The sequence below is a fragment of the Rattus rattus genome, chromosome 4 (genome assembly GCF_011064425.1).
Source record: "Rattus rattus isolate New Zealand chromosome 4, Rrattus_CSIRO_v1, whole genome shotgun sequence".
NCBI lineage: Eukaryota > Metazoa > Chordata > Mammalia > Rodentia > Muridae > Rattus > Rattus rattus.
In genome coordinates this window covers 19,143,451-19,163,995 of record NC_046157.1, presented here as the reverse complement: position 1 = coordinate 19,163,995, position 20,545 = coordinate 19,143,451, and the positions used below count along the sequence as shown (strand labels likewise).

General features: G+C 47.3%; 1 protein-coding gene across 1 annotated transcript in view; it reads left to right on the top strand.

Annotated features, from left to right (window-relative positions):
• The window catches only part of Kalrn (kalirin RhoGEF kinase), a 537,823-nt gene that overhangs the window by 144,830 nt on the left and 372,448 nt on the right, over positions 1-20,545 (top strand). The window contains 2 exon segments of the mRNA XM_032900150.1: positions 7,577-7,769; positions 10,900-11,412. Of these exon segments, the coding sequence (XP_032756041.1) occupies positions 7,577-7,769; positions 10,900-11,412 (706 nt within the window).

The window sequence follows — 20,545 nt, the reverse complement described above, 5'->3', positions numbered from 1 at the left end:
TGGTACCCAGTGTGATGCCTTAGCATGGGGTTGCCACCGACCATACTCAGCTCTTCTATCCAGTTAACCAGCATGGCTGCGGCTTGAGGAACCTAGTACTTACTCCCTAGGCTAAGGCCATTGAGTTCTGCAGTTTTGAAACTGGGTTGCAGTGACAATGGCAGCTAAGACAGAGAAGCAAAGCCAGGGCTAACAGATGGGTCACATTCATTGTATGTGTAATGGACAGAAGAGGGCTGGAGTGAGGACCCAAGCCTTCTGCAGACGCAGCCTTGTGCCTGGCAGAACCGTTTGGGAGGACCGGCTTCAATCCTGGGCTTCTCAGCCATAATCCTTGCTAAGCACAAGAGGCCACTAAGAGTAGGAAGGGTCAGTTGTCACGTGTCTATTTCTTCCTCATCTACCCACCAGCTAAGACCCTCCTCGCTTGCATCTGTCAGGCCTGGCACCATCCAGAGTTCATTTGGTCAAGAGTTGACTCTGGGGCTGTCAGATGTGGGTGGAGCCTAGAGATCCCTGAAGAGACAGCCAGGGCTTGCCTAGAAATTGAAATGAAGCTACCTGGTCAGATCAGTGGTAAACAGATACCACCATGATTTCATTGCTGATCAATAGAGGGGGACACCCAGGACGGTGGCACTTGGGCAGTGTCTGAGCTCAGTCTGCAGTACCTGGGAAAGGCTGGTGCCCAGCCCTTCAGGCAAAGTCCATAGGCTGAGAGGCATTGTCCCCAGTCTACCCAGCCAGAGGCATTTCGTAAGCACAGAAAACTTACCAAGCCTATGCTAGCGACAGAGGGTTTCTTCTCTAGTAAGTGCAGGTAGAAGGTGACAGCGACAGTGTGGTTCCCATGGCAGAGGTTGCTTCCTCTGATGTAGTTGGGTGGCACATGCTGTTTTTTTTTTTTTTTTTTTTTTTCGGAGCTGGGGACCTAACCCAGGGCCTTGCGCTTCCTAGGCAAGCGCTCTACCGCTGAGCTAAATCCCCAACCCCGCACATGCTGTTTTTAAATGTGCATCCTCATACCTGATTTAGGCCAAGGGAATCTTTAAACTCTCACACACCACACCCAAGAGAAGCGATGTCATTGGTCACAAAAGAGACCTCCTCCCAGAACAACTCTGCTCAAAATACTTGGACAGTGCTCTCCAAATTAGCATTTTCTAATTAGCATCCTGGGTGAAAATGAAAGGCGCTAAGGTTAGAGGAAGCAATGCCACAAAGCAGTAAAAACGCCTTTCCGGGAGAGCCCACGCGCACACACACACACACACACACACTGAGTGCAAACAGCTTCAGTGACATTTAATGAACCAAAGAGTAAAGGCTCTAGAATCGAGTAGGAGAAGCGGCTGATCAGTCTTCCAGTCACTCAGTATATACATTTATGGCTTCTGGGCCTGCGAGGCCCGGAGTCTGTGAGCAGTTCCTGGCTCGGTTTGAGGGAACGGTGGTTATCACATATGTTAGGAGGCTTGCCAGAGGGGCTCCGAGGGACCCACGCCCAGCTTGGAAGTAAAGGGAGGGAGAGAAAGCCACAGGAGGGCACAGGGGCCCCCTTATGGCTTTCCCGGAGGGTGGGAAGTGGGGAGAACCATCCCCTTTCCCCTTTGGAATGGATGTAAAAGCCTGCTGCTCCCAAGTCCACCTTTTTTTTTTTTTCTTAATTTTTTTTTATTATTAACTTGAGTATTTTTATATACATTTCGAGTGTTATTCCCTTTCCCGGTTTCCGGGCAAACATCCCCTCCCCACTCCCCTTCCTTATGGGTGTTCCCTCCCACCCCTCCCCCCCATTGCCGCCCTCCCCCAACAGTCTAGTTCACTGGGGTTCAATCTAGCAGGACCCAGGGCTTCCCTTCCACTGGTGCTCTTACTAGATATTCATTGCTACCCCCTATGAGGTCAGAGTCCAGGGTCAGTCCATGTATAGTCTTTAGGTAGTGGCTTAGTCCCTGGAAGCTCTGGTTGGCTTGGCATTGTTGTACATATATGGGGTCTCGAGCCCCTTCAAGCTCTTCCAGTTCTTTCTCTGATTCCTTCAACGGTTTTTTTTTTTTGTTTTTTTTTTTTGATGGTTTGATTTGGACCAGTAAGTGTCTTATAAAGGCAGACTGCCTAAGGGGAAGGTAGGCCCTGTTAGTGACAACCCTGAATACTTTAGATTGTTAAAATGGCCCCAGCAAGAAGGCGTGTGGACCCTGGCAGCTTCCAAAGGTCTGATGGCACTGAGATTCAAGTGCCCGTAGACAGCCTTGTCTGACCTTGCCATTTCCTTGAAATCATCGCAGGCATCAGCTGGGATGACCTTGTCCCTGCCCCAACATGAGTTTTGACCTTAGTCCCCATGTCAGTGGTCCCGGTCCTCAGCCTCTCAGGCACTAACCACAGGGATTCTGGTCCTACTATGGACCTCTGCAGCATTTGACACTAACCACACCACGCCCCTCCTAATTCTCACTCGACTCTGCATTCTGTCATGAGGCGTCTCTCCATTTTGCCGTCTTCTCTTGACCATTAACGTTCCCGTCAGTTACATCTGTGGCCTGGTAGATGTATCTTTTCATCCTGTTTCCATTGGGTGATCCCGCCCACTTCTGCACACGCAGGCTCATGACCATTCACGGGAATACCGCTCAGCAAATGCAGACACTGGGCAACCTCCAAACCCAAGTTTCCACCCCAGGTTTTTCTTCTAGTCTCCAACCATATATTAAATTGCCTTCAGAATTCCACAGATGTGTGAAATACATCATTTATATTAACATTACTTGGAATATATAATACGAAGAATTGTCAGGCTGCATCTTTTTGAGAGAGGGATTTCAGAGGAAACGGTTGATTAAGAGTGTGATTTCCAGAAGAAATATGTAAGAGTGTGGGGCTAGAGTTGGGGAGGGGACGGGCCACCAGAGCCTGTGGTCTTAGAGTCTAGCCGTAGCCTCAGCAGAGGTCTGCATAGGCTCTGAGCACCCATCACTGTTTAGAGTCACCTGCTCATGAGGGACTGGGGACTGCCTCAGGCACCCGTGTAAGAGGATCCTCTCTAGCCATGCAGGGGAGTAGTAGCTGCCCTGCTTTCTCTGGGAGAAGTGGCATCCAACAGTCAAGGGCTGTTTTCTTGAGAAGGCTGCAGGCTCGTCTGATAGCTGCACCTCTCACGGAGCTGGATAATGGGTACCATGGTCAATGAAGTGCTCACTAATAGGTCACCAGCAGCTCCTTATAAAACTGCTAAGATGTGTGTGTGTGTGTGTGTGTGTGTGTGTGTGTACTTATAACACACTTTCCCTTTAAGGTAGTTACTACTGTTTATACAGTTTTCAGTGGGGGAACTGAGGCCTTGCTATATTAAAAGGTGCTTGCCCCAGAGGCTACAGTAAGTCCATGTTAGAGCTCCAGCATTCTGAGTGTGGAGATTACAGGCGTGGGCTACTGTGCCTGGATGGGCTTTCACTTCCTCCATTTCGGACCTTTGCACTCAGTGCAGAATGGTGGTCATTCCCTGAACTCTTTCGTTTCTTTCAAGCTCTCTATATCAATCCCTTTGTTGCTACTGCTTCCCGGCTCTTGGTGTCTGAGTGGTAGGGTAGAGAAGGACATGGAGATCTGAGCATAGGCTTCGAAGCCCATGTGCCTAGCCTTGCACTTCTGCTGAGCTGATCATTAGTTGGATAACTTCATGGAGACGTTGTGCTGCAATTCCATTGTCTCTTTTGAGAGGATAAAATGAAATAATGTCCAGTAAGTGCCCGGGGTTCCTGGCGCAGAATAAGCACAAACTAAACGAAATGCCCAACAGTGGGGAGGGGGAACTTGTAGAGTCCATCTCCAGCAGAAAGACAGGGCATCAAGTGGAGGAATGGGGCATAGTCAAAAACTGACCCAGAATTATTCCTGTCTAAAAGAACTACAGGGACAAAAATGGAGAAGAGACTGAGGGAAAGGAGATTCAGTGACCGGCCCAAATTGGGATCCAGCTCAAGGGGAGGCTCCAAGGCCTGACACTGTTACTGATGCTATGGTGTGCTTACAGACAGAAGCCTGTCATGGTTGCCCTCTGAGAGGCCCATCAAGCAGCTGACTGAGACCGAAGCAGATACTTACATCCAACCGATGATCTAAAGTCAGGGACCCCTGTGTTTGAACTAGGGAAAGACTAGAAGAAGTTGAGGAGCAGGGCAACCCCATAGGAAGACCAGCGGTCTTAACAAACCTGGACTCCCGAGACCTCTCAGACACTGAGCCACCAACCAAGCAGCAGACACCAGCTGGTCTGAGGCCCCCTGACACAGGTACAGCAGAGGACTGCCTGGTCTGGCCTCAGTGAGGGAAAACACACCTAACCCTTGAGTTACTTGAGGTCCCAGGGAATGGGGGGATGCTGGCAGGGTATGGGGGTGTTGGGGGATGTGGGGACATTCTCTTAGAGATGAGGGAGGAAGAACGGGATGAGGAACTATTGAAGGGCAGAACAGAAGGGGGATAATGACTGAACTGTAAAAAAATGTAATTTAAAAATAAAATGAAGAGCCACACACACACACACACATACCACACATGCAAAGCACCTTGGGAGATTTGTCTGTTAATGTATCAACAGTAGAACTGAGAATACATTAGAAGCTGGTGACACGGGAGGATTCACTAAGTGTCAAAAAAGGTGACAACTCCTTTCTGTCGGTGTGCAGGGTTTAGGGAGAATCAGATTCCTCCTTCCTTCTAAAGTGCTACCCAAGGAGTGGCCATCTAACTGGGAGGCCTGAGGAAGCTAGCATGTGTGCATGGGAGACACTCACACAAGTCCCATGAGCCGAGACACCCTTCTTGTCACTGGTTGATGTTTAATGATGGAGCCTAGAAGGTTTCCTTTTGTGGCCGCAGCCTGGCAATGGTGGCCGTAAGACTAGCGGCTGTAAGCAAGCGTGGTGTGGTGAGAGAGCTTAATCCACCCAGCAATTTACACACGTTCCCTCTGGGAGAGGCGATATTAGATGAAAGAACCCCCCCCCAAGGAAATATGCTATTCCATAGAGAAATGGTTCAAAAATAAATGGATGGGTAAAATAAACCAAGAAGTAAAAGAAGGAAGGAAGGACCCCTAACTGAGATATCACTGGTTCTCACCTATATTCTTTTTCATTCGGTTTTGAGGAATTATCGTTGAGACTTAGGTGTTTAAGGGAAACGTTTACTACGTTAAATAGTGTCTTGGTTCCTTTGAGCTGCTTATATTTGGTTTTCAAGATGGTCAGTCTCACTCCAGTTAGAGCAGATCCCAACAGCTACTGCCCCATCCCAACAACGTCCACTGTGAGGCCCATCCTGAGGAGCATGAGATAGCTGGGGGCTTCCCCACAAGTCAGCCCCACTCCTGCTATCCTCTAGTGGCCAGCATGTCTCAGTACCCTTAGTTGTAAAGTTGGCAAATGTTTTGAATTACATGTGATTCCTCTGAAATACAATGCTGTCGAGTCTATGCTGCTACTACCTGATAGTCAGTCATTAGGCAAAACCGGCCTAGAGCCATTCACTGGAGAAGATGCCCTGGTCCAGTTTGTATGGGTGGTAAAGTGTCCCAGTGTCTGTCTCGGGTGGGCACCAGGAAGGCGTGTCGTCATCTTTAAGGAGCAGCAGAGAACCCTATCTTCTGGGGGTTCTAACTCAAATGAGGAATCATGGTTCCTCCTAGGAAAGAGAAGGGGAAATCAAAACCAAAAGAGAAATCAGGCGCAGTCTGAGCACCTGATAAACTTCCGAGTGCGACCGACTGTTAGAGAAGATGTAGGTATTTGCTAAGTGCTGAGGGGAAGTAGATGCTGGAGCCCTGGCTCAGAAGAACTGAGCCCAGGAGGGATGAAGTAAATAATTATTTAAGAAAATCTTGATGCAGGGTTTCTACCTGCCTTTAACCATTCATGTCCCAGGATGAAAGCACATCAACGTACGGTCTTTCTATTTTTAAATACACCTTAGGCAGCTCAATAGCTGGGCAGCTGCCTGCCCTCCATGCTGTGAGAATCTACTTTTCATTGATAACCCTAAACCATCACTCACTATATACTATGGTCCATCTGGACTGCTCTGAGCGCTAATTGGCCAGCCCACATGGGCTCCTACCCTTTGCTCCTACCCCCTTGGCAGCGGTCTCTCTCTCTCCGTCCCTCCATCCCTCCGTCCCTCCGTCCCTCTGTCCCTCCGTCCCTCCATTCCTCCCTCCCTCATGGTCTATTTTAATTTCTTATTGGGTATTTTATTTATTTCCATTTCAAATGTTATCCCCCTTTCTGGTTTCACTCCTGCAAACCTCCTATCCCATTCCCCTCCCCCTGCTTCTATGATGATGCTCCCTTACCCACCCACCCACTCCTGCCTCCCCACCCTGACAGTCCCCTATTCCAGGGCCTCAAGCCTTCATAAGACCAAGGGCCTCCCTTCCCACTGATGCCAGACAATGCCATCCTCTGCTACATATGCGACTGGAGCCGTGGGTCCCCACGTGTGTACTCTTTGGTTGGTGGTTTAGTCCCTGGGAGCTCCGGGGGTCTGGTTGGTTGATATTGTTGTTCTTCCTATAGGGTTGCAAACCCTTTCAGCTCCTTCAGTTCTTCCCCTAACTCCTCTATTGGGGTCCCCATACTCAGTCCAATGGTTGGCTGAGAGTATCTGCATCTGTATTGGTAAGGCTCTGGCAGAGCCTCTCAGGAGACGGTTATATCAGGTTCCTGTCAGCAAGCTCTTCTTGGCAATAGTGACTGGGTTTTGTGGCTGCATATGGGATGGATCCCCACGTGGGGCAGTCTCTGGATGGCCTTTCCTTCAGTCTCTGCTCCACACTTTGTCCCTGTATTTCCTTTAGACAAGAGCAATTCTGGGTTAAAATTTTTGAGAAGGGTGGGTGACCCCATCCCTCAAATGGGGACAGTGCCTAACCTCTCTATGTGGTCTCTACCGGTTCTCTCTCCCCTTTGTTGGGTATTTCAGTTAATGTCATCCCCGTTGGGTCCTGGGAGCCTCTTGCTTTACTGGCATCTGGGACATTCTGGTGGCTACCCTCAGTTCCCCATCCCCCATCGCTACACAATTCTGTTCAATTTCCTGACCCTCTGTACATCTCCCCCATCACCTACACCTGATCCATGGCAGCTTCCCATCCTCTCTCCTCTCACCCAAGCCCACTAAAACTCAACCCCACCTATCTCTCTAATCTCCAGCTATTGGTTCTGGCATCTTTATTCACCAATCAGAATTAACTTGGGGGCAGAGTCCCAGAGGCTACGTGTGGACTCTTAAGTGTTGGAGTGCACGTGCACTCACACACACACACACACACACACACACACACACACACACTTAACATTACAATAGACAACAAAAGACAAAACCTTAATGCATGCCGAAGGGGTTGCCCCTTTCAGTTGGTTAGGAAAATGGACGTACACACAGATGTCTTCTGACAAAAGTTGAGAGGGTGATCCATGTTGGGAAGATGCGAGTCTCCTGATACATATTTTTTTACCTGTGTATGTATGTCTCTGCTACCCAGTGACCAGGTCTAACTATGATCTCCCCACAGCGAGGACGTTTGCAAACGTGGCTTCACCGTCATCATCGACATGCGGGGCTCCAAGTGGGACCTCATCAAGCCCCTCCTCAAGACGCTGCAGGAAGCCTTTCCCGCTGAGATCCATGTGGCCCTCATCATCAAGCCTGACAACTTCTGGCAGAAGCAGAAGACCAACTTTGGCAGCTCCAAGTTCATCTTTGAGGTGAGGCACAGCCCTTGTCGTCCTCTTTCTGCTCCTCTGTGCGATCAGTACCTTTAACACTTCCGTCCTCGTCTGTAATGGCCAAATATGTCAAAGGCTGAGATTTGCAGATTCCTTGACCATCTCAGTCTTACACCAGTTACATTTTGGTGCGAATTGGAGGCTCCAGAAATGGTCCCAAGTGCACAACACCATTGTACAATTCTGTATACTGTTGATGGGAGTGTATATGGCACAAGTATTTCTGACAGCAGTGTTGCAATTCTATCAAAACTTTTTAAGAGTTTATATCCGTGGGTCTGGTAATTCTTCTGGAAAACCATTCTTATGAAACAAAACAAAAAGTAAAACAAATTAAAACTACAAACAATGTGCTAATAGAGATGTTCGCTATGTTCATTTTTGTAATAGTATTGTTATATATGTATATATTATATGTATGTGTATATATAATATATGTTCCTACACTGTATATGTACATATATGTATATATAATATACATGCATATGTACATGTATTAACATGTATATGCATCTGTTGATTTCTTTTACTAACAATCCATTAATTTTGATGGCTATGTTATAGAAACCTTATAAAGCTATTGAAATAATTAAAAATATTACAAAATGTTCATGGTATATCATCTTTAAAAGGTATATTATAAAATAATTTGAACAGTGTGATCTTGGATTTTTTTAAAGATTTATTTATTTATTATTGATTGATTGATTGATGTATACGAGTATATATATTCTTGTATGCATGCCAGAGGCAGACATCAGATCTCATTACAGATGGTGGTGAGCTATCATGCAGTCACTGGGAATTGAACTCAGGACCTCTGGAAGAGCAGCCAGTGCTCTTAACTGCTAAGTCCTCTCTTCACCCCTTGAATTTTTTTTTTATCTATCTCCACAAAGAAGAGACTGAGAAATGGAGTTGTTTGCAGTGGTCTATTTAAAGTGACTAGAAAATGGGGAGCTTTATTTTATTCATGTTTTTCTATCTTCTCTCAAGGATGACATATGTGTCCATGAAAGCATGTTGTTTTTAAACTAAATTTTCTGGAGGGCATATGAGTCCTTGAGACCTCATAATGACGACACATAAGATTAAATCAGAGGTTTAAACATTCTTGTTCTAGCCAAATTTGAGCCCAGAGTTGGGGGGGGGGAGAGCAGATTGTTTTAAAGTCTGAGCTGCATTTAATCTTTCAGAGTTTCCTATTCTAGAGCTCTGTCCCCAAGGATTAGGGGTGCGTATGTGTTGGGGTGGTGGCCTCAGTTGGCTGCAAATCGAGTACAAATGGCTTAACCTCTTGACTGTGGAAGTTCTCACTCTCTATTAATAGTCCAAGAAAATTGTCTTGGTACAAAAAAAAAAAAAAAAAAAAAAAAAAGACAGTAAAACATCATATTCTCCAAGGGCCCTACCAAAAGCTCCAAGTCCCACAGAAAAACACTTGCAATGTTTTGGTTTGTTTATGCAGAGGTGGCCACAACAAGCCTACACATTTACAAGCTGAAGAATAGTTCTAGAAATCTGTAGACTTTTGCTTCTGTGTAGCTGCCTTGCCCACTCTGTGACCCTCTGTACCCCAAGCTGAGCAAGATTGTCCCTCCCTCCTAAACCAGGAAAGTACAACCCAGATGGCTGGTAACTCCCCTTGGGGAAACAAGGCAAGTAGTGGTCTTACCCAAACAGCGGATGGAAATCCTATCTCAGAATAAGGCAGCCTGAGATGGGTAAGGGACTGTAGAGGCTTGGTCTGTGGCTGTCACTCAGTGAACAGCGAACGGGACTTGACTGTAAAACTTCCTAGAAGCAGGAAGCCTAGCCACACTGAAAAGAGTCCGTGCTCCAGAGTAAGGATTCTCAACGTTAATGCACACAAACCATCTGACAGGCTCTAGGATGATGTTACCAATCCTGCTGGTCCAGATGCCATGCTTTGGAGTAGCCAAGACATCTAGTAGCAGGATTCTTCGCCACTGGCTGCATTTAAAGCTACCCTCTCAGGTCTAATGAAGTCAGAGTGTCTAGTGGCGGGTGTGTTTGTTACCTCAAGCTGAGCAGTCAGGTATGAGATCCCTGCTTTCATGAAGCTCCCTCTTGTGTCTCAGTTGGGTTTGGGGGAAAGGGAGATTCTCAGACAGCAAAAGATGCAGGGTCAGGCTGCTCTTACAGGCTCGTATGTTAGATACTCACTAGTATCTAGCTAGTTAGATGCAGGCCTTCACATGACCACAGCGAGTGAGGATGGAACACCTACTCCATGCCTGGCTCCTATGTAGTGGCCACACGTGGACACGTTTAATCAGATTTGTGATTATAGATAAGGGGTTTCAACCTGTTATGGCTCTACTGTGCAGGGAAGGGGACTGGGTCCCTGAAAACTTAGATAGCTTGCCCTAAATCATGAAATTGATGAGTGAAAGGAAGTCCTGTTATCATCCACATCTTCCCTTCATAGCCTCTTCACCAGAGAGAGAAGCTCAAAGCTGTGTGGGCAGCAGAAGGTATTTACTGATGAATAGGACAGTGGCTTGTACGATCGTTCCTGGACATAGTAGTTTCCACTTTGTAATTCAAGTTTTCCTCACAGAGGAAATAGAAGGCCCAAGTGTTACCTATCCCCAGTTCAATGTGCTGAGAGAACCAGGGGAGTTTGGTCAACAGAGATTGTCTTTGAAATACTTGCAGCCCACTTAAGGACTAACCACAATGTTTAATCCACCAATGATGGTATTCTGGCCACAAGCTTGGGCTTGTTATAGAAAACCGGCCCCCATATCCCAGGCCAGATGCTGGATTAGTTTCTCATCCAGCTTTTGTTTATAGATTTGAAGGCCCAGCTGTGGTAAACTCAGGCTGTGGAGGAGGGCTGATGACGGAACAGAAGGGCTGTCTGTCCTTGGGTATGAATGTGGTCAGGTGAAGAGGTGTGTTGAAGCAATCAGCCATCCATTGAGCCCGCTGATCCTGGCTGACTCTCTCTCACCCTCCCAGAGTCAGGCTGTGGTTCTAATTGCCTGGACCTGTCCTTGTCTTCTTCCTGCCTATTTCTGCCTGGGTGTCTCCCCCACTAACCCTCACTACTGTGTCTTCTTTCTGTGTCTTTCCTTCCCAGACGAGCATGGTGTCTGTGGAGGGCCTCACGAAGCTGGTGGACCCCTCCCAGCTGACAGAAGAGTTTGACGGTTCCCTGGATTACAACCACGAGGAGTGGATTGAGTTGCGCCTCTCCCTGGAGGAGTTCTTCAACAGCGCGGTCCACCTGCTCTCACGCCTCGAGGACCTGCAGGAGATGCTGGCCCGGAAGGAGTTCCCTGTGGATGTGGAGGGCTCTCGGAGGCTTATCGACGAGCACACACAACTTAAGAAAAAGGTGCTGAAGGCCCCCGTGGAAGAGCTGGACCGGGAGGGGCAGCGGCTACTGCAGTGTATCCGCTGCAGTGATGGCTTCTCAGGGCGCAACTGCATCCCAGGAAGTGCCGACTTCCAGAGCCTTGTACCCAAGATCACCAGCCTCCTGGACAAGCTGCATTCCACCCGACAACACCTGCACCAGATGTGGCACGTCCGAAAGCTCAAGCTGGATCAGTGCTTCCAGCTGCGGCTCTTCGAGCAGGATGCCGAGAAGGTAGGAGGGGCACAGCTTTACGGGGGGAACCATTGGGGGTTGTTGAACCAAACCTCTGATGGAAGAAATTTGGTGGAAATCCTTTGGAAAAGATGCCCATTGGTTTCACAGTTCCAGCTAGTTTAAACTTACCTCGATCTCATACTTGGCCATTGACCACTGATTATTAAAATTTGCCCTTACATTGTAGTTATGGTAAGCCAGGCTCTGTTCTTAGGGATGTATATAAGATTAACTCATTTCAACCCTCTTCAGAGTCCTAAGAGGTAAGTGGGCCACCATGGTTCCCTTTTATGGGTGGAATAGCTAAGCAGTGTAATCTGGTGCAGTCGATGTTCACATGGGTGCTGTTAGACAACACCCCCTGCCTGTGATGGGCAAGGAGACGGAGCTGCCCAGCCAAAACAGCAGTAATGCTACCAACCATCATTGTTTCCATAGTCGACTTTCCTTTCAGTGAGTATTTCAAGAAAAGATTCCATCTTGTTCCGTGGAGCCCTTTGGTCCCGTGAGGCATGTGATGGTGTCTGTCTGGACACAAAGCTGACCTGTGGAGCCTGTCTTCTGTTTCTAAGCTCCAGGCTCTCCGTGCTGTAACACATCTTTTTCAAGCACCTTTTTGCAAAGAAGATGCCATTTTCACAATAGTACAGTTTCAAAGCTTTTCCTTTGTCATGGAAAAGTCAGATATGGGAATGAAAAATGAAAGAATAAAGGCATCTGGAGTCTCTTTGCTGAGAACACAACGAAGTATCTTCTCTCCGTTCTCTTTAAGCTGAAGTGGAGCTTTAAAAAGGGTTGCTACCAAGTGTCCTTCAAGAAAAGGGGACACAAGCTCCTTCCCTCTTACTAGTTTTCTAGGTGTGACTTTAACCTAAATACATGGTGTTCTTAGTAATACTGTGGCCTCCCTTGGGACCCTGTACATTTTAGTGTCTGACACAGGTTTGTAAGAGCCTATATTACTGCCTGCGTAGGGAACTTGGGAGATAAAGGGCTTACCTTCCAAGTTTGAAGACTTGAGCTTGATTTCCAGAACTCACATAAAATATCAGGCAGGGTGGCACATGATGCAGTCTCAGCTCCAGGGACATACAGACAGGTAAGATCCCTGAATTTGAGTGACTACACAGCCTCATCTAATAAGCAATGAGAGACCAAGTATCAAAAAACAAGAAGGACAGCTTAGCTCTTTAGGAACAACACTTAAGGTTTGACCACTCTGCCCTAAATAGTACATGTCACACACACACACACACACACACACACACACACACACACACACACTTTTTAAACACACACACATTTTAAACTTGTGATTGGTTTTTTAATTTTGATGTATATTTTGATCTTTCATGATCACAAGAAAATCAATTCATATAGTTTGGAAGTAATTCATATCCATTTCTATAGTAAACTTTGGTTCTCTCTTGAGTCATGCAAAAATGACCCTCTCCAGTCCTCTGCCCCAGGGGTGTGGCCACCTGGGACTGATCCCTCCTGTCTTGCCTAGATCACAGAATCCATGTACCACTGCCCCTTGAGTGACAAGAAGTCAGGCCAGGAGCCAGCTCCTGGTAAAGCCAGAAACAGATACTTAGTTAAGTGCTGGGGAGATTTGAAACCTTTCCACCTGAGATCTCCTATGCTCCTGGGTGGTTATGTCAGGGAGCCAGAGACAGGACAGGATGAGAGAACTCACATCTGCCTAGGTTTGTTTTGGATTTTAGAACTCTTCAGGAAATCACTGTAGCTTAAAGCTATGGAAGGCTTTCCCAGAACACCAGCAACGTCCACCTCAAAGACAAAATAATACACGTTGTCTTCTGAAGTTCTCAGGTAGGGGAGGCTGCCCTCGGAAAGCCAGCTGCAGTCCCTTTGGCTCACCAGTGCTTGTTGTTCCGCACAGGGCCTCCCAGTGCATACTCCCAAGAACTGCATAAGAGTATTCCTGGGTAAAAAGGACTCAGATCAGCTTGCCCAGGATCGCACTGCTGGTTAAACAGGGTCAGTATCTTAGTTGGCCTTCACAGCTTACCCGAGTTCTCCTCCAGCAACTCTACTGTCTGTCTATCCTCAGGGATCTCCCCATGCTAACAATGAATACCACTGGTTAGTCGGTTGGCTAATGCATCGACATTCTGAATAAGTTCTCTAGTTCCACTTTCTTGTTTGTGTGTATTCGTGTGCATGTGCGTGTGCGTGTACATGTGTGTGTGTGTATGTGTGTGCATGTGCGCACATGTGATACAGCTATGTGCATGTACCTTTGCCTGTGTGTGGTTGTGCAACCCTGTGCATACACACAAAGGCCAGAGGAAAATATCAAGTGTCTAGCTCTATGGTTTTTCCCTTTTCCTTTGAGACAGGTTCTCTGACTAGGCTGTTAGCCTGGAAGTCTCAAGGATCCCCTGTCTCTGCTCCCTGTAGCTCTCAGGTTACAGGCATGAACATGGCCACATCTGGCTTTTCACATGGGCATGGGACCTGAACTGGGCACCTCATCCTTCTGCAGCAAGGGCTCTTACCCACTGAGTCATCGCTTTTGTTCCCCAAGTCACACCTTCTAATGAACGCTCCTCAGCTCCTCCTCCTCCTCCACGGACCTCTGCTCTGGTGAAACAATGGACTCATCACAGTACTATTTTTAAATATGAGAAAAAATTACATAGGCTCGTAAAGCAAATAAAATACACTATTAACTTACTAAAAAAAAAACTATGTATTTATTAATGTGACAAACACAAGATCTACTTGAAGCCCGGGAGCCACCCTAACTTGGAGACATGCTAAACATGGATAGCATTTTAGAACATACCCTAGTGTATGTTCTACATACACTACATACGGAAATGCTCACGGTGCTGCTGGTAGCCAAGAAACTGTTTCATTGACTCTGGATAGTTAGTTTTCTGTGTTCATAACGGAAAGGGTTGCTGTGTTTCAGCCAGACATTAGCGGGAACAAAGGTGTTCCCCCATTTAAGTGCACTATCACTGAACTTAAGTCCATGAAGTCGGTTTCGAACCTGTCTTCTGAGGTGTACACGCACGCCTTAGATAGAGAAAGAAGGGGGCTGAGAGAGGGAGCAAGGATTAAGAGCCTGAGCTGTTCTTTCAGAGGATTCAGGTTTGATTCCAGCATCCACGTGAGGAGTCATAGCTGTTCGTCAGTTCATTTCCAGCGGATCCAACATCCTCTTCTGATCTCTGGGCACCGAACACACCCAACACACATACGTACACACGCGGGCCAAACACTCCTACACATACAGCAAATCACACTTAAAAGAGAAAGGAGTGTATTTGTGCATGTATATGAACGCACATTTGTGCATTGTGTAGGGGTAGTCAGAGAAAGAGAATATTAAAAACAGAATAGAGGTGGGGGAGGGGTGGCCACTTTGCGTCAGTGATGAGGCACTGCTCGAACTTTGACTCAGCCACCACAAAAAAACCGTGCTGGCTGTGGAGCCGGGAGAACAACAGTGCTTTAGAGCTGCGTCCAGATGAACTGAGAAGATCCACGTGGAGCTAAGCGCCTCAGCCTTTGACTTATTTGGTGCTTTTTGACAGAGGTCAGAAGGGTGATGGTTTGGAGGAAGGGCTGTGTGCCCATCCACATCTAAACAAGGGCACAGGAAATAGTTCCTGTACGGGCTGTACCTCAGCCTCCTAGCAGGGCGGGCGCAGGGCAGTGAAGCCTCTCCAGATCTGGGAAGCTTTTGGCAGTCGGTTAAGTTCACTGACCACTCCGTTCCTATTTTTGGAACAGGGGTGGGGACAGAGTCTCTCCTCTGGCCTTGTGAGGTGGCCACTTGCCCTCAAGGCGTGAATAATAGGCTGGTGGCTCTCCACTCCCCAACCCTCCTTAGAGAATGAAGCAGTCTCCTACCACCTTTCCTGACCCATGTGACAGCCCCCTGTATTACAAGTCTTAGAGGAAGAGGGGGAGGGTTCTACCCTATGGGTGTCACCAAGCATCCCCTCTCCTTTTCCATTTATAATATTATGAGTGCAGAGAAATGGTCCTGAGCATGAATGAGTTACTTTGGTGAAGATGTATAGGCTGGAATTTCCACCCCCACATAGCCTACTAGCCAATAAACAAAACAGATATATCAGCACCTGCTCCTTTGCATGTCCAAACAGATTTGAGGCTTAGCTGATCTATGACAAAGCACGTATGTAAGGTATAGGCTGATGAAATAGACGTGAGGAGACACTTTGAAGCCATCACCATGCATGCTCAGTAGCTAAACCAGAAGTTCTCAACCTGTGGGTCTCGACCCTCTTGGGGGTTGAATGAGTCTTTCACGGAGGTTACCTAAGAAACATGCCAGAAAACACAGATATGTAAATTATGGTTCATAACGGTGGCAAAATGACACTTGTGAAGTAGCAGCAAAAATAATTGTGTGGTTGGGGTCACCACTTGAGGAGCTGTATAACAGGATGGAAGCCTTAGGAAGGGTGAGAACCACTGCTTTAAACACCTCCTCCCTCTACTCTTATTTAATGTCTGCTGTGGCCTGAACTGCCCTGGGCATAACTGCTGTGTTCAGGAGTTCCCAGGGAGGAGAGAACGTCAGAACTCAGGAGTGATGGAGAGGCCTTAATAAGAAAGCTGGGAGTGCTGGGTAATTCCGAGATGATTTAACTAGCCTGCGATGCTGGGAGATGAACCACTCTGCCTCAGCCCAGCACCCTCTGGTCTGTAACTAATGGACCCACACATCACTGTGTTCACAGAACAACACAGACCCACTTGCTACTTGTTATGCTGACACAGATTATGGTACTCTATACAGCTCTGCTTTTAGACACATGTGGCCCTGGCTACTGTGGGTCCCATGTGACGAAAATGTATGCCACATGACCATAGCCTATAACCCAAGAGAAGGGTGGCCCTCTTCCTGAGGTGGGCTGTGTGTAGAATCAAAGGTCAGTAGCCATGTTCATGACTTACAGAAGGGAAAAGGGTGGATGCTTTACAGGGGAGGTTCTTCTCTGGATGCTGCTTCCTCAGAGCCTTGGGTAATAATTAACATGTGAGACCTGGAAGGGAATCTTAAATCAAAGGCCTACCTCCCACACACCATAGGAAGCCTCAGTCTTGTGTGATGGCAGCCATTGTCACTTCACAATGCCCACTTAGAAGCTGGCCCACAAGAAGTATCAGGAAACAACTGCCATTGTTTCACCTCCTGCCCTTGGATCTGAGGAAGGTCCTTGCTCTTCCCATCTTCATGGGGAGGGAACTTGCTTAGAAAAATCCCTGATACAACTGACTAAATGATTGGGAAACCATGGCTACTTGTTTCTGAATAAAGAGGGCCGTCCTGAGGCCTCCCCAGTCAGCCTAGTTTTACTGCTCCTCGGAGAAGAAAATGAATATTCCTAATTCTGGCAGAATTTCCAAGCAGTGACCTAGTGGGACTTCCTAGTTTTGGAACCAGAAGATTATTTTGCTTTACCTCACATGTTCTATTTGTTTCATATATAAACACGTACTTTGGAAGTGCCCGAAATAAGGCAAGACCTCCATCTCTTCCGCGGCCGTGATTTTCAAATGCCTGGTTGTGTATTTATTTTTGCACGGTTACATTCTCTTCACATTTATGAGGCCATGTCACTGTAGAAATAGAGGTGTGCTGAACGACACTTAGCATTTGTCCCGGGTTGCATGTGACCAATTGTGACACCTTATGCTTCTCTTTCACCTCTGACCTCCATTTATATTTCAACAAAACAGACTTGGGACAACTCAGTACCATCTGCCTTCTGCTCCCATGTTGGATTTGCCGTGTTCAGTACATCCCCTTAACAGGAACATCTTCCGCGGGGTGACAATATGGCGTGGCCAATTTGCAGCTGTGGTAGCTGTGGCAGAGGGAGAGGGGGTAGCTGAGATACAGAGAAACCTATTGAGGAGACCCATCCAGATCTCCACAGCAGTTTGATAAAGTCCCACGCTCCAAACACTTGCTGCCTTCCCCTGAGACTTGCCACACTGGATAATATTGAAACCCTTTTCCTTTCATAGTTCAACAGTTCTGAAATACCATCCGTTTGCTGTTTTGTTCTCCATGTTCCCCTTGTAACTGCAATAGGTCCTCTTAGAGCATTGTTGTATTCTGGGATGGTGGGGAGTAACAAACTTTTTTTTTTTAGATAATCTCCTAAGTAACTTTCAGCTTTAGAAAGCCAAGCCTCTGCCAAGAGGGTTAATGAATGTAATGGGGGGTTGCGGAGAAGGTGCCTGGCCACTGAGTGCCCCCTGCTTCCACAGTGGCAGTTTCTTTATTTCTTTCTGCATGACTGAACTCCTGGTGTAGTCTTCACCCACTGCAGCCCTGCTGAAACCATGGGACGTGGCTTGGATGCTCTCTTACTGTCCTTGTTTGTTTCTGATGCTGGGATAGAAGATTAACAAAAGAACTGGGGGTCAGAGGGTTCATTTCATCTTATGCTCCTGTATCAGAGTTCATCACTGAGGGAAACCAGGGCAGGAACTCAAGACTGGGCCCTGGAGGCAGGAATCAAAGCAGAAACGGTAGAGAAAACTGAGAAATGGCTTGCTCACCAACTTCCTTATACAACCCAGAGCCACTACCCATCATGCTCTGGGTCCTCCTGCATCAACAACTGGCTAGGAAAATGCCCCACGTACCTGTACACAGACAAGGTGGATGAAGGCGACTCCTCAATCGAGACTCATTTTCCCGTGTGTCTAAGATAGGGTCAAGTTAACAAAACCAGCACACTTGTGCATAGATAGACTTGTTTCAAATGATTTCTGATAACTTCTAGTGAGACAAAATTAAGGACTGATATTTAAGAGAAGTTGGGAGTTAAGATATAGACTCATGGGGTCCTTATAAACAAACGGGTTGTGTAGTGCCCTTGGGTAAAGTCAAAGGAGGTCATGTTGAGGTCACACCTGCTGAGTTGGAGGGGAAGGGGAGGCCTCCACAGGAAAGGGTCTTGAAAACAGTATCTATCCTTAAAGTCCCCCAGAGGATAGTGATTGTTTCTAGTGTCCTAGGGGAGGCCATTAATCCTCTCTTGTCACCTTCCATAGCCAAGCCACTTACTATCTGCTTTGAATCACACCTAGGAGTTTGTCTTTTTAATTTAATTTATTACTTTATAGTTTGTGTATGAGTGTTTTACCTGCATGCATGCCTGTGTATCTCTCAAACCCACAGAGTACAGAGGAGGGTGCTGGATTGCCTGGAGCTGAGGTTGTTACAGGAGGTTGTGAGCCACCACGTGGGGTGGGAATTGAACCTTGGTCCTTCGGAAGAACAGTCGGTGCTCTTAACCGCTGTGCTATCACCTCGCCAAGCCATGTCTTATTCCTTGGTAAACACAGGATCAGAAATACTTCCTATCCTATTCAAATGCACATGTTTGCATTTTATTTTCTCGGAATTCTATACAAATAAAGCAACGTAGCTTTCATTTTAATCACGCCAAGTGAAGATACATGGGGGGGTACCAATGGGTGAAGGACTTCACTGTAGGCCTCCCTCAGGTCCCTGGGGAAGGGCTGTGTGCATGTGGTCTTGAGAATCGTTTTCCCTGTTAGCCATGTTCGCATTTCAAGGCATCCCAGGATGCCCTATTGCTGGGCAGAGTCTTCACTCCAAGTTATAAATAGCTCTGATCACTCCCTAGAGCCCAATGCAGAACCCAAAGTGGGGTGGCCAGAATCAGAGTGGTCAGTTACAGAGAAATTCCACTTGCTCTCCTTCTGTACAGGACATGGGCCCATTGTCCCTTCTCTTCCCCTGACCTCCAGCCCAGCGTCCTGGAAGCCAGCAGTAGCCCAACTCTACAGTCATTTGTCAAAGTGAAGTGCTTTTGTAGTAATCACAATGCTAATTCATGATATGTGGTTGACTGTCAGCATTGAAAGTGTTCTCACTCCCACAACCTTAGAGGTTTTCTGGTCCAACCCTTCCTTTCACATAGAAAAATTTGTAACAGAGAAGTGACCCACCCAAAGTCACCCAGTTGGTGGTCCATCCCTTGGTCTACCATTTGCTTCTTCTGGTAAGGCATAGGTAGGCATTAGTCTGAGCCCTGCCCTGCAGGTAGAAAAGTGAAGGCACAGTGATGTGGAGAGTTTTTGCCTGGGAGAAAGAATGGTAGGCAGCACCAGAAAATGGCATTCTTTTTTAGGCCAATGCTACTCCCACTAGCACTCCCCCCACCCCCCACACACACATGTGCACAGGGGTGGAAGAGAAAGAGGGAAAGAGACGTGCATATGTGTTCTGGCAAATGCTCACCCACTCATACATACTAGCAAATACAACCATGCACAGCCTTTTAGAGACTTCTTGCCACACAGGAGAGACAGCAACATGTGCCAGCATCCTACAGAGCAGCTCAAGGGCCTAAGGACAAGTGTAACCTTCCACATGCCCTTACCACTGCTGTGGTAAATAACCAAGGACTGGGCAGGCTGCTGGAGGGCTGTGTCGAGTCTCTGTGGGATTCAGTTGTCTCAGCCTTTTTCACTGGGAGGGAGATTTCAAAAAGAGCTGCTACCTTCCAGGAGGCCAAGAGGGCAAGGTCCTTACTGGGCAGTTTGTAATTTCCTGCTTTCTTTGGAGAAAGGCTCTGGTGCCACTGGTCTCCTCCCCTCCTCCCCAGACCTAAACTAGCAAAGCTCTCCACCTCTTGTTGACTGGGCTCAGGGCAAGGAAGTGTGTTGCTTCCCTGCCCCCTTGACACAGAACACAGCGTTCTGAATTATTTCCAGCCTGCTGGCCCTGGGAATTTGTACTTACTTCTCATTTCCTCCCCTTGCACATTAGAAACATTAGATCCCGAAAATAATCCAAGTCATAGCGTCCTGCTGGCTGTGCATAGAACACTCTCTCTCTCTCTCTCTCTCTCTCTCTCTCTCTCTCTCACACACTCTCTCACACACACACACACACACACACACACACACACACACACACACACACACACACCTTTTTTTATTTCTCTTGTATTTCAGCTCCAATTTGTATCCTGGCTGGAACATTCTTTGGGGGAATGTGGGTGAACAACATGGAGGGAGGGTTGTGAGGAATGTTCAGGGTCTGGGAGTCTTTGACTCTCCACTATGGTCC